Source organism: Choristoneura fumiferana, chromosome 6, assembly GCF_025370935.1.
Source record: "Choristoneura fumiferana chromosome 6, NRCan_CFum_1, whole genome shotgun sequence".
NCBI classification, from domain to species: domain Eukaryota; kingdom Metazoa; phylum Arthropoda; class Insecta; order Lepidoptera; family Tortricidae; genus Choristoneura; species Choristoneura fumiferana.
Genome location: NC_133477.1, coordinates 5224853 through 5237914, shown reverse-complemented (window position 1 = coordinate 5237914; position 13062 = coordinate 5224853). Strand labels below are relative to the sequence as shown.

General features: G+C 38.8%; 2 protein-coding genes across 5 annotated transcripts in view; both read left to right on the top strand.

Moving 5' to 3' along the window:
- The first annotated feature begins 445 nt into the window (after window positions 1-445).
- The window catches only part of wash (WASH complex subunit washout), a 67935-nt gene continuing 55318 nt past the window's right edge, over window positions 446-13062 (top strand). For 3 of the 4 annotated variants that reach the window (XM_074088947.1, XM_074088946.1, XM_074088944.1), the window contains exons 1-4: window positions 4642-4731; window positions 5551-5953; window positions 6035-6328; window positions 6497-6843. In XM_074088947.1, coding sequence (XP_073945048.1) covers window positions 5579-5953; window positions 6035-6328; window positions 6497-6843 — 1016 coding nt within the window. In that variant the 5' untranslated portion in view covers window positions 4642-4731; window positions 5551-5578. Of the gene's footprint in view, window positions 508-4641; window positions 4732-5550; window positions 5954-6034; window positions 6329-6496; window positions 6844-13062 lie in introns of those variants that run through there. The other variant, XM_074088945.1, reaches the window with a different exon arrangement.
- On the top strand, window positions 514-4553 carry LOC141428893 (cytokine receptor-like). The gene has a single exon (XM_074088941.1). It carries the CDS (start codon window positions 810-812, stop codon window positions 4551-4553), a length of 3744 nt encoding a protein of 1247 aa, XP_073945042.1. The 5' UTR covers window positions 514-809.

The following is a 13062-nucleotide window of genomic DNA, read 5'->3' as shown; positions in this document are numbered from 1 at the left end:
ACAATGACATTGTAATAAGAAAGAACCACGGCACGCGTCATCGTGAATGACTCTACCTATAAGTAGTTTCATTTGGGTTTCATTTATTTTCTTCATTAAATGAATAGTTTACTTCATTTCATTTTTTTTAAATGCGAAATTTTTTCGTTAATGGCCAATGCAGAAAGAGCTTAATGATTTGTGAGGGTGAGCTAAGCTAGAGAGCACGATACTATTGGACAATTTATGTAAAATAACAAATCTTTTTAATCTATCTGATACAGATTGTAATGATTATCATATTGATTTTTTTTCTTAGCTAGCGTGTAGGTAATCTAACCACAATACTTTACGAGACGGACAAGATTTAATTTTGTTTGAAACGTCCATAATATTAGTGAAATACCGATATTTGTATTTTAATGGCAACATTTTTATCTATTGATTTGTTTTTTGACACATGCATGCGAGATTGGAGTGAAGTTGGCGTTTCTGAGAATAAATCTAAAGTGTTTCTTTCTATTTTATGTAAGTACTCACTAATAGGTGTAGTAAAATTTCATATTAAATCAAATCTAGTTCGTTTAGGTCCGTTTACCGACGTAAAATTAGGAAACAGTGAGAGTTATGCGCGATAGTGTTGTGTTGTTCGTCTACCCGACCGAATGTTCACGTTCAGTCTGTGTCATCACGCCGTGAGCGCAGGCAGTGCGCCATTTATTCGACTTGCGCGATAAAAAAAGAGGAATGTGTACGTCGCTGGGCTCGATATAGCCTAAACAATTTTGTGCTGTGTATCGTTATGGTCTGACAAGAACAATACATTCGTTATGGAAGGAAGAACTAAAACCAGTGGTTTACGGAAGGGCCCGCACTTAAACTCTTGGATATGGTGCATGTTTATCAAAGTTTTCTGTTTGCCGTGCATATTTTCGGAATGTCTCGGAGACAATATTTCATTGACTGTGTTTCCCAGCGAAGATCAAACGATATTATACGGGAATCCATTGGAATTATTTTGTATGGCTGAAGATGGATATGTTGCTCAAGACTTGGAGTTTTCTCGTAGTAGTGGCAAGCGACTAAATACGTCTATAGTAAATGATACTACTATACGATTATATCTAGAGAAACTTGATATTCATTCTTATACATTTGTTTGTACAAATAAACATACAAACAAGACCTGTACGAGCCGAGTAGCTGTGGACACAATTCCACCATATGTAACTAGTTTCAATTGTATATCACAGAATCTTGATCTGTTAAAATGCTCATGGATACGTTCAAAAACTGAAGTGAGTGTTGTAAATCAGAATCTAACATTTTTAGTAAATGGAAAAGCAGTCGCTCCTTTTTGCCAAGTGAAGGAAGATAATGGTATTGTAAGCTCATGTACATGGTCTGCGTCCAAAGGATTCCCCCTTTACCGGCAGCAACTTGAAACATACTTCTTTAAAATGAAATCATGCAATCTGTTGGGATGCATTAATGAAAACTTTACCATTGACCATTTTTCTATTGTGAAACCCAACAAACCCACTGATTTGGAAGTTTTACAGAATGGGACCCACAGTGTTGTCCTTAAGTGGAAAATCCCCAACAATATGGTTGATTTGCTAGGAGGAGGAATAGAACACCGAGTTGAATATCAAATAGCAGAGATTGATGACACATCCTATTTTCACAAAGTTGATGCTTCAGAATTGCCACCTAAAAACAGGACATACAAGTTTGCATTGACTAATTTGCCTTATGCTCACAAAGAGTATGAGGTCAGGATATATATAAGGCCTAAAAAAGCTAAACAAGAACAGTTCTGGTCAGACTATGCTTTCAAAATAATCAATACCACAAGTGAGATACCACAGAGGCCTCCCGAGACAGCTGCAGGTGCATTCCACCAAATGCCATATGACAACCACCGGCTTATTAATGTTTATTGGTCTCAGCTCTGGGACTATGAGGAAGCTGGAGCTAATTTCACATACAAAGTTGTTGTTTTACAAGGAAAAAAGTCTGAGACCTTGTTCCCTGAAAATAAGAGTTTAAGCTACATAAGCCTCATAAATGCAACCTTAGATTCTTTGCAAGTGTCTGTGTGGTCCCAGAATGCAGTCGGAACTTCAAAGAATTACAGCTCTCTATACATACCACCAAAAGTTGATACAGATACTTTGACCTTAAAATCGTTTACTAAGCTAAAACACATAAATGGTACTTATGAATTATCTTGGAATAAAATAAATAATATTGACAATTATACACTTTTTTGGTGTGAACTAAATACTACAAATACTTGTACAGATCATATGAACATGACCACGTTGCAGCCGAATGTTAGTAAGCATTCTATATACTTACCTCAACCAAATGCATACCAATTTGCGATATCTGCTAACAATGGGACAAAATCTAGTGGTATGACCTGGGCCAAATGTGACATAGCCCAAGGTCAGATAGGTCTTTTTGCTTACCCCGTAACCCTGCGGCGGCAATCAGTTGGCACTAATTTCATTAACTTGACCTGGAATATCGACTGTGCATTTCCAGATGGGTTTTTGAAAGGCTACAATATCATTTATTGCCCAATTATAGACACCACTGCTTCCTGTGAAAATAATAAGAATGAAACAATTAAAATTTTTGACCTTAACCAAAAGAGTTACAAAGTGGAAAACCTACTGCCTTACAGGACATATCTGTTTAGAATTGTATTGAACACCACATATGGAATTACTGTACAAAATGACACTCTTTCTGATACTACCTTAGAAGACACTCCTACAGAGCCAATAGATGTGAGGATTGATTACATCACAGACACATCTGTAAACATTTCATGGAAACCTCCTGTTCAAACTAATGGAAAAATAAGTACTTACAACATCATACTGAAATCATTGCAAGGAACTATACAGAAAGATGTAGAAGAAACACATTTCCAAGCTACCAGTTTGCAATATCTCACTAATTATACAGTTTATGTTCAAGCTTGTAACTATATTGCTAAAGTGCGCTGTTCCAGAAACAGTCCCCACAATGGAGTTCACTTCAGAACACGAATTGGGTCACCAGACAAGATTTCAACACCTCTTTATAATAACACATTGGGAATAATTCAGTGGTTTGTACCAAGGCCTGTTGACCTCTATCAAGTGAGGATTCTGAGAGATGATGAGGAACTGAGTATACATAATACTACAGATCTAGCAATTGAAGTAAAGCAGTGCGAGGGATCTGTATTGTCATATCAAGTGCGAGGCATCAACTTTGACTATGATCTCCACCATGGAGTTTTAGGTGATCCAGAGTATGTTAAACTTCCCGAAAGAGAAGATAGTGGGAAAGATGAATATATCAGTGATTGGAGTGAAAAATACACAGTGCCTTGTGGAGAAACTGGAAGTCTGACTTTAACGCTGATAATAATGGCAGTCCTTACATTAGTGGGTGTAGCCTATGGATCATTAAAACTTTACAGAAAGATTAAACAAATGGAAGACATAAAGCCAGTGTTTCCTAACGGCTTAAGTGTTCCTGAGAAGGACCTAACAAAGTATGGTTTTGGAGGGTGGAGTCAAACCAATAAAGATGAAAAACCATCATCTGATGAGATGCTCCTGTTGCCAAGTAGTAAAACTTCGGTGTCCCCTAATTCAAATGGTATAAAACAGAACAGCACCTCGATAGATAACTGTGATGCAAGCGATCACACTGATAGCACTGCTTTATCTAATGATTCGCGAGCTCCCATCGATAGGCAGTCGTCGCTCTCAGATAATGGTTCAGATTCTTCATTACATTTAGAAGTAGAACAAATCCAAGGTGATGATAATGTGGTTCAAAGAGACAGCGAAACCTCGATTTCCGAGTCAGAAAGTTCGCGAGAAAGTTCGCCATACTTAAACGACCAAGCATTTAAGAAAAACCCCACGAGCGGTTATGTGCAGTCAGTTATGAATCCGAATACTGGCGCCATTCAGCCAGCGCCTGTGCCATTCAAGAGTCCTCCACATCAAACCAAGCCGCCTGTGCAGCCGCCCAGCACGAGTTACGTTATGGCGGGTTTGTCGCCACCAATATTCACCACGGGTCTGATGCCGACTAAGGTCAGCAGCCAGTTGCCCGCATCGGGATACGTTCGCGCTGAGGACGCGCAAGCGAGGTCGATGAACTTCCCCAAGTTGGGCCCGTCGCCGACGAAGCTGTTCGGGCCAGAGAGCTTGCCAACTTTGCCTAACTTGCCTCCGCCGTCGAAAACCGGCGTGGAAAATAGCTATATACAGCTTCAGAGTTTGGAGAGTTTGCCTAATATGAAAGGGTCGGTCGTCGCAGCGCCGAGTGTGGCGCTGCCGAAGCCGGCGACGAGCGGGTACGTGAGCCCGGGGGACGCCGTCATCAGCAAGCACCTGAGCCACATGCTGGCGCGCACGCCCGACTCGCCCGCCATCCTCAGCCCCGACATGAGCCCCGACGCCTATTGTCGGTTCTCCTGGAGTACAGACCCTAATGTTGACAATTTTAATTCGATACTCGTCGACTCTTCCGTCGCCCACGTTCCTCAAAATTGAAACGGACTTAGCTTAGTATATAAAAAATAGACTGAGTGACTTAACTGTGAAAATTAAACATTAAAGTGTAGTAGGGTAGAACATTGTCCGTTAAATGAATCTAGTTGTGCTGTTTAGTGATAATTATCGTGCCTTATTAATTTATTTTAGAAGTTTTAAAAAGGAGATTACTTTGTCGGTAAGAACACTTTTATAGATTTCTTATAATTATGCATAATGCTAATTAATGTCTGAGTAAATATACATACATTAACAAAAAGATACCCCCGACGGATCCAGTGGCGTCTTTACCTATAGTGCAGGGTGTGCGTTGCACACGGGCGCAGCGGTGTTAGGGGCGGACTTTGTATCTATTCCATTTTGACCGCGCGCTTCCTAGATGCCGCTAAAGTAATAATTGCACACGGGCGCTACATGGGCTAAAGACGCCTCTGGACGGATCTCTCGACACCTTGAAAATATCTAAACAGTTTCATAACTGAACCACTGACATACATTATTTTGAACTAAAAGAATTTCCTTGCTTGTTAGTAACAACTGGTAGCATGGTGTACAGTTGTGTTACTCTCAAGATAAGCTCTGGTTGAGTTCGAAACGCGTCAGTGTGGTGTGGTGGTGGTGATAGATGGGTTTGTGTGATTTGTGTGTGTTCTTACAGTGTGGAGGTGGAGCAACTGCATGAACACGCATATTTTGCATAAGCTTAGCTATCGTAAGGTCGCGGGTGAGCAAGGAAATTCTTTTAGTTCATTGATATGGACCTCCGCAAAGTAACGCCGGATTCAATCAATTATACATTACTTTGCGTCACTGCCATATGTAGATAGATACATGAAGGCTTCAAAATATTTAATACTTTACTTACCCTTCAATTCTTGTCAGGGGCACCATAAAAATAAATAACTAAAATGTATGAACATAGAGTACTTACTGTAGTTTGCGAAAATATCATACAATTAATTTCTTAAATTTTATACATGTTATTGTATTGTTTCAGAATAACCTTACTTGGATTTTCCATCAAAATGGAAGGTCTTTATAAAATCAATTTGGTACCATGTGATCTCAGTACCGAGGAGACTATTATGCAGATCGCAGATACCCTTGACAATCTCAATGGGATAGTTGAGGACGTGTTCGCGCGACTGAACCGGAGGGTCGAACAGAACACGGAGAAAGCTCTTAAGCTCTCGCAGCGAGTTGAATCTTCCAGAGCCAAAGTAGAGAAACTGACGGGCATTCAGACGGCCATCAAAGTGTTTTCGAGCGCTAAGTACCCGGCCTCGATCACCCATGACCATTACCAATCCATATTCGACTTGAATGGATATCAACATGTACCTGCAAAGGTTACCTTGAGGACGAAATCCCAAGGGACAGCCAATGACAAGCAAATACAGGTGACATTACATTTTATAAACTTACTGTTGAACTGTATGTGAATGCATTATACATTTGCTATACTGTTCCTTTTTTTGCAGGAGAGGCTTCACTTCTTCCACGTCAAAGTGGGCAAGCCGAAAAATCCGATACCTAAGCAAGATTTCGATCTGAAAACTGCTGTGAACACTTTATCGACTGTTGGTGAACTTTTGATTTTTAACACCGACGAAAGTCCCTATTTCGGTACTAAGAGTAAGACCCCTGCGTACGTCCCAGCAGTACCCAACATTGAAAACAGGAATCTACTCGAAGAAGCGCCGACGTCTATTATGAAGAGGGAAGTACTGAAGAGAGAAATCGATGAATACATGTACGCGCCCGGCATGGGGATGGTAAGTGGCTAACTCGAATCGCGGTCACTGGCACGTCTCCCACTTGAGCGTTACCGGCAAAACTAGTCTCCTTATGAATATAAACGTCGCCCAGACGAGTATTATCAATGTTTCATATCTATCTCTGGATTAAAGCCTTATAAGTCTACAGCTGAGGCGTTTTTTTAGGTACCGGAGCTCGAGATGCCTCTAGATCTACCGGATCTGCCGGGTGTCGCCGGGGATGTTCAATTCTCGTTCGCTAATGACGGCTCCATAGCGCCTTCAGCCGTGACGTCCCCAGTGGCTCCTGCCAAGGAGTTAGTACACGACCCAGTGGTATATCCGGATTTGCCGGAGATCCATGATCTGCCGGACCTGAAGGATCTGCCGGATGTGTCAGCGGTTACGCCGGATATTCCGGACGTGCCGCCGGCGCCGGCAGGGCTGGGCACGCAAGACTTGCCCCCGCCACCGCCTCCGCCTCCGCCACCGCCTCCACCAATGGAGACACCGACTCCAAAAGAGAGTAAAAGGTGAGTCTTTCATCATTGCAATTGTCGACATGTTCTTTTTTGCGCTTTACAAGGTCTGCTTGGCTTTACTGGTTAAATATTTGGCTGTCGTGTTTTATCCGGAGAGATATTCTTTTAAAATAAACGTAATGGACGCATAAATACATGTTTACACTATTTCTTCAAATTTGTAAGTACGTGAACTAAGTAATTGCAATAAAACTGTATCCATAAAATTATTGCCTCGCCTGAAATGAGAAAAGTCGAGAGACCATATTTTTAATTTTCTAATTTTATCTAACCAAGCATTGCTTTTTGATCTTTGAGGTATCGAAACAGAAACACCCTAGTATCTCTTGATTGTCATTTTGGTAATATTTATTATAACCAGTAAATAACACAGGAAAACAATCTTTTAGACCCAGCCCTTTTCCAGCCCTCGGTTCGAAAAAGTGCAAGCGATGTCGGCCGAATATTAGCAAATATAAATTATGAAGCTTTAATTTTTTTTTATTCCAAATACTGAGTATTTTGAATAATATAATACGTACAAAAATATCCTCCCTAGAATCACTGTTAATTTTTTACGCACGTAAACTAACGTCCTCAGGTAACTAATAACATAACACATATGTTTAAATATTGAATACTTAACAGTAAGTAGGTTTGTTTGGCTACATGCATACGTAAGATGAAAAAAAAAACAAATATGCATGGGCGGGCGGTGTACAGTGAAGGGCAAAGACTTACACGGCCACGGCCAGTTACAAAAATATGTATACCTACACGGCCTTAATGTTAAGTGCATAAAGCCGTACATATATTTTTGTAACTTTGGCCGTGTCGATATCTTTGCCCTTGACTGTACATAGACTACATTGTTTGAATCGTAATTGGCTGAACTTTCATCGGGTTGCAGCGAGCAGCGGTAATGGTTTCTGTGAAAAACGTCGTTTTCCACGGGCCGGCTGTTACGGCTTACAGCCCGACGCTCGCCGGCCGGTGGAATATTAATCAGGATGAACGACAAATAAATCGCCTTAACTACGACTTAAATCGTCCGCGCTATCCTATGGATTTAAGGGTATTCACCCAGCGGTTGGATTGATTTAAGCTGGTGAATAGTTTGTTATTCTGAGCTCCGACACTCAGATTGCACTTAGAAATCTACTTTTGGTGACGATCAATATGCTCGTCGTAGACGTTTTTAGTTAATGTTGTACAGTGTACTATTCTAATTAAATTAAGTACTGTTTAATCCTTAGCTTATTTTGTTATATTGATACCGAATAACCATGTTCAATGATTCACGGTTATTTTAATTAAATATTATATACTGCTCAAAAGAAAATAAGGGCCACGTGAATTTCATTGATGAAACGAAAATACAAATAAATATAATTCCTTGTCTAAAAATGGTTTTGTCTATACAACATAATAATAACACAGTACAAATACGTTACTTTTCATTCAATTAAATTGAATATATTATTTCTTTAATTTACCATTAAAAATGGTTTTGTCTATACAACAATAACAAAGTACAAATACGTTAATTTTAACATTTTAAATTGAATTCGATTAAAGGTAAACACGGCCTAAATATATCCGGTAAGAAATATATATGTTGGTTGGTTATTAAATAAAGCGAAGAATAAGCAAGGGCGCTCCTTCTGTAGTTTCTAGATTTGCGAATAAGTCTTAAATTTACAGCAATGGCCGTCGGCGACGTCGAGAATAGATGTTTATGAACCTCCCAGTTCTCCGTATTTGGTTAACTAGAAACAACCGTTTTGAAAACAAAATGCGCGGCGTGTTCCGCATAACACATTTACGTTGGAACAAGGTTTTATATGTCCGTCTTACTTGACATGACTAAAACTTATGAACAGGATTCAATCTCAATTTTCTTATGAAGTAAACAAAATTCTATATTATTATTTCGACTTTTGGTCACTTAAATGAATTTGTGTATGAAATAACACAAAGAATATAAATTGGACACGATACCAACGAAAATTGTTTTTGTTTTAGATCGATTTAATTATGCTGACGAAAAACTTAATATTATGTCAGAAACCTTGAAATCTTCATCAATTTTTATTTACTCGTCAGATTTACATAAAATGATTCAGACACATTAATCAATAATCACCAATTAAATTAATTTAATTTATGTAGAAGTATTAAGCGTAACTAAACCGAATATTGAATTCGGTGCTATCAAAAATAATTAAAATGTAATTTGCGTTTGCGTATTCTATTCGTAGTAATACTTAACTATTTGATCGAAATTTCTAGGAGGAATACATGGAACCTCTTAACATGATTTCTCGGTAACGTAAACCTAACCATTATGCATTAACCTGTAATTATTTCCTCGTTCGTCGAATTCCCAAGTGCCAAAGTATCATTAAAATCTATCTTCTTGAAAACGTTTATCTTGTCATGACGGAAAGAAGGAAACGACTTGTGATATGATACGCCCTTGATTAGCTCGTTGAGTACCTACTGCCTGGTCCGATGCTATTCTTTCCACGTCCTACGGTTATGGAGTTATTTCATTTAATATTAACAAGTATTACAAGCCACAAGCGCCGCTCGCGTTTGGCGCGACTATTGTTCCTCCAGACTAATGAAATCCGAATAAGGCGCTGCACATTCGTCACACAAGGCAACAACATAAGATCAGAGATGTTTCAGCTTAATTGTAGCGGTTGAAATTTCGAACACGCTAACCTTGCCAGCCTTATTCGTCGAAGATTAATTTTTTGAAGGAAAGACGTGAATTTCCTCGAATGACAATTATTTTTTAACTTTGCAGTAGTTGTTGATGTTTTTTTACGAGTCAAACAAAGACCAGTGTGCCATATAAAGAGTTATGGCGTTCTATCTAATCAAACCGCAGGTTAGACCTAATTAGTTCATTTGAATTTTGGGTATTGCCAATTATCACTCAATTGACAAGATTCCGCGAGGGTAATTTTAAGAATATGCATAAAGATGCAGCACAGCTTTAAGGTGGAGTATTATAGAGAAAATATTAGTTACTACAAAGGAAAGACTGCTGGTTTTTTACATTTTGTAACAGAAAAATCGGGTTAGGGCGGGGTTTTTTTTTTCATACAAAAAGCCTTTCATGCAAAAATTATCATCCCATCACTACAGGCAAAAAACATCGGGGTGGTTTTGTTTGCATACTTCCTTTTCTGGGCCAGTTTTGCATTTAGTATATGAAATGTTGTTTTATATGAAACTACTAAAAACAGTTGAAGAATAAATCTGCACAATCGCACGTCTATCCAGTCGCGCGTCAGTCGTGCCTTGTAGAGGTGAGACGTATTTACTGGAATAGGTTTTTGGAATTGGTTTTGGCTTGGACGCGTGAGTACGCGTTCCCGCCCGCGATTCTTTTAGCAAGCGAGTATTTAGGACTACGGCGGCTGACAACGTTCCGCCAACTTTAAAACAAGCATTTATGTACACTTTTTAACTGAAAAATTTATAAAAATTGCTGACAGTCCCAAGCCTGTATAAAGTATAAAGGGAAGTTTTTAGTCGGTATTTAATATACTTTTAAATTAAAAAAATATTAAGTGTGAAGACTGAACTGTGACGTGGAATTCGTTCGATATTCGTAAAACTACTAAAACTAGTACGGTGTATACGCATTTACGGGAATCATTTTGTTTACGCAATGAGTCAATTGAGTTAAGTACTCGTAGATACTCGTGGACCTAGTCTTTGGATCTAGTCTTTTTGTGGACGCGTACTCGCAAGACTTAGTCCGCGTTTTGCCTAGTATGTCTTACCTCTAGTGCCTTGTACCGCATCATTGCGACCAACGCCGCCGATAAACGACCGCTCTGCGCGATAGATCGTAAATCAGCAGGGCTATTACGAAACTCGAAACTCGAAGTTCGTATCGTACCATCCCTCTCGCTCTCGTATTAAATAGTATAGGTGTCAGAGGGACCGCACGACACGAACTTCGAGTTTCGAGTTTCGTAGTAGCCCTGCAGAATCGGTGAGCAGTTCACGCGCATATTCTAATTATCGCATGCATGCAAATCAATGTATTGTTTTGCCAGTACGTTTATGGATGTGCCCTGTCTGTAGCTACGATGTAAATGCGATACGGTTGTGTTGAGAAGAATCGTGTACTAATTTTGTTATTGACGTGAGAGTAAGTTACGCGCCGAATAATAAAGTTGAGCAAGGTTCTGCGTCATGTAAAATGCAGTTGAGTGAAATCATTTTTTGCAGATATTCCGCTAAGTTAAAAAAATTAAAGGTGTCAACTTCATTTTAATAATAATAATAATAATAATAATAAATCTTTATTTCGCATAAGTAAGAATTAGGTACAGACATGTTCATGCTAAGATGAAAAAAAAAAGATAAATTAAAGGTAAAATACTAATGCGAAAAAGGAGTCCACTCAGCACTTGCCGGGTCACTAAAGGTGGCTCGACGCTGATATTACGTGGATCCAGGTTGGCATCCGATACAGAACTACGCGACACACCATACAGTTCAAATATAACAACCATATATTATATTATTATCTGTTTCTCTTGTTAACTGTTAATTTCATGTTCTATGTACAATAAAGAGATTTTCTTATCAATCTCAAAAAATTTAATTCGTGATTGATGAACTGTACCTAATCTTTCTTTTTTCCAAAACTTTTTTGGAGAGGTGTTTTAAATGTGGTCACCCCTTTTAATAGTAAAAACCGGGGCCAATTTGCTTTATTTATTGCTCCAATTCAATTCATTACCAACATTACTTTATCCATTTATTTACATTGAAGGTTGACAGGCCATGGTCTTTTCTGGTCATGTATTCTTGCTTCAGTTATTTCTCATCTTCGTACTTTTATAATGAATGCGACAATTTGGCACCATTTTTGACGTACCCCCTTTTCATTTTCATAATATACTTTTTGCTATATCTGATTGTCTCTCTCTAGATAACGGTATCGATTCTAATGTGATTCTAATGAATGGCTTTTTAGGGCTTAATACTTGCAAAAAGAAAAAGGAATCCTATCTAATACTTTTTCATCACACTTGCTCGTAAACGTGTCGTAACATGCAGGCTACCTTGGTTGCAACCCCCCAAATAAAACCCTCGACCTTAATGTGCTTGTCATGAAACCCGTGGTCGGTAAATAAGTCATTGCGCGTACTAATTTGCTTGCCATGAAGCCCAAGGTCGGTAAATGAGTCCGTGCCCGTACTGATGGCTGCTGCGCGCGCTGCTGCAGGACCACATGCACACGCACGCTGCGGCGCATGCTGCGGGAGGGGGAGGGGGAGAGCGGCGCTACCAAGAGCGCAGCCTAAGGTATCGCCAATATTTGGAACAATTATATTTTTTTCTTTTACAAATATAAAGTTTTACTCGCAAATGTGATGAAAAACATTGTATGTCGCACGGGCGGTACTAGAATTACGAACATCGACTCATTAAAGCCCTCAGTCTTTGACTTCGGGCTTCCAATAGACTCTCGTTCGTAATTACGTATTTACCGCCTAAATGTACTATTTTATCAGTCTTTCTCTTTCATATCGCTTTGTTATTTATCAGACTTTCTAGACTTTTTCTCTGGAACACGTGATGGTATCAAGCTAAAATTAATACCAAATAGGTACCCACGGAGTTATATTAAATATCTGAGCAAGCGTCTTTGTTTACTACCTACTACTTAGTACTTGATACGATACACTGATCTAGATACGCTAAAATGATAAACTTGTGCGTCCATCCAAAGTTTACACGACGACGAGATAGTACGACCTTTTGAAAGTGTAGTTTCAGAATTTCTTAAAATTAAAGATTTTACCTCTTACGTCGCTCAGATTAAGAATTGTCCAGATTGTCCTTGTGTATGTATGATATGATAACATCTGGATAATTTTATGCGTAATTGGGTTTTAGCAATGAGTCAGTGCTATAGTGCTAGCGGTTAACCTACACAACACGTGTATAATAAAACGAAGAGTTCAGCACCACCATAGAATTGGTATGAGGGTGAAGACCAAAAAGTTGCACACCGTTAAAGCTGCGTTAGCAGGTAGTTATAATTTTCATTAACTTTTTCCATTGTGACACGAAAATTAAGGTTTAAAATAATTAAATCTCATAAATAATTGTACAATTCACTTATATGAGACAAACATAAAATAATTAACATAAATTTGTTATAAGCGCACAAATAAATTAAGTTATTAA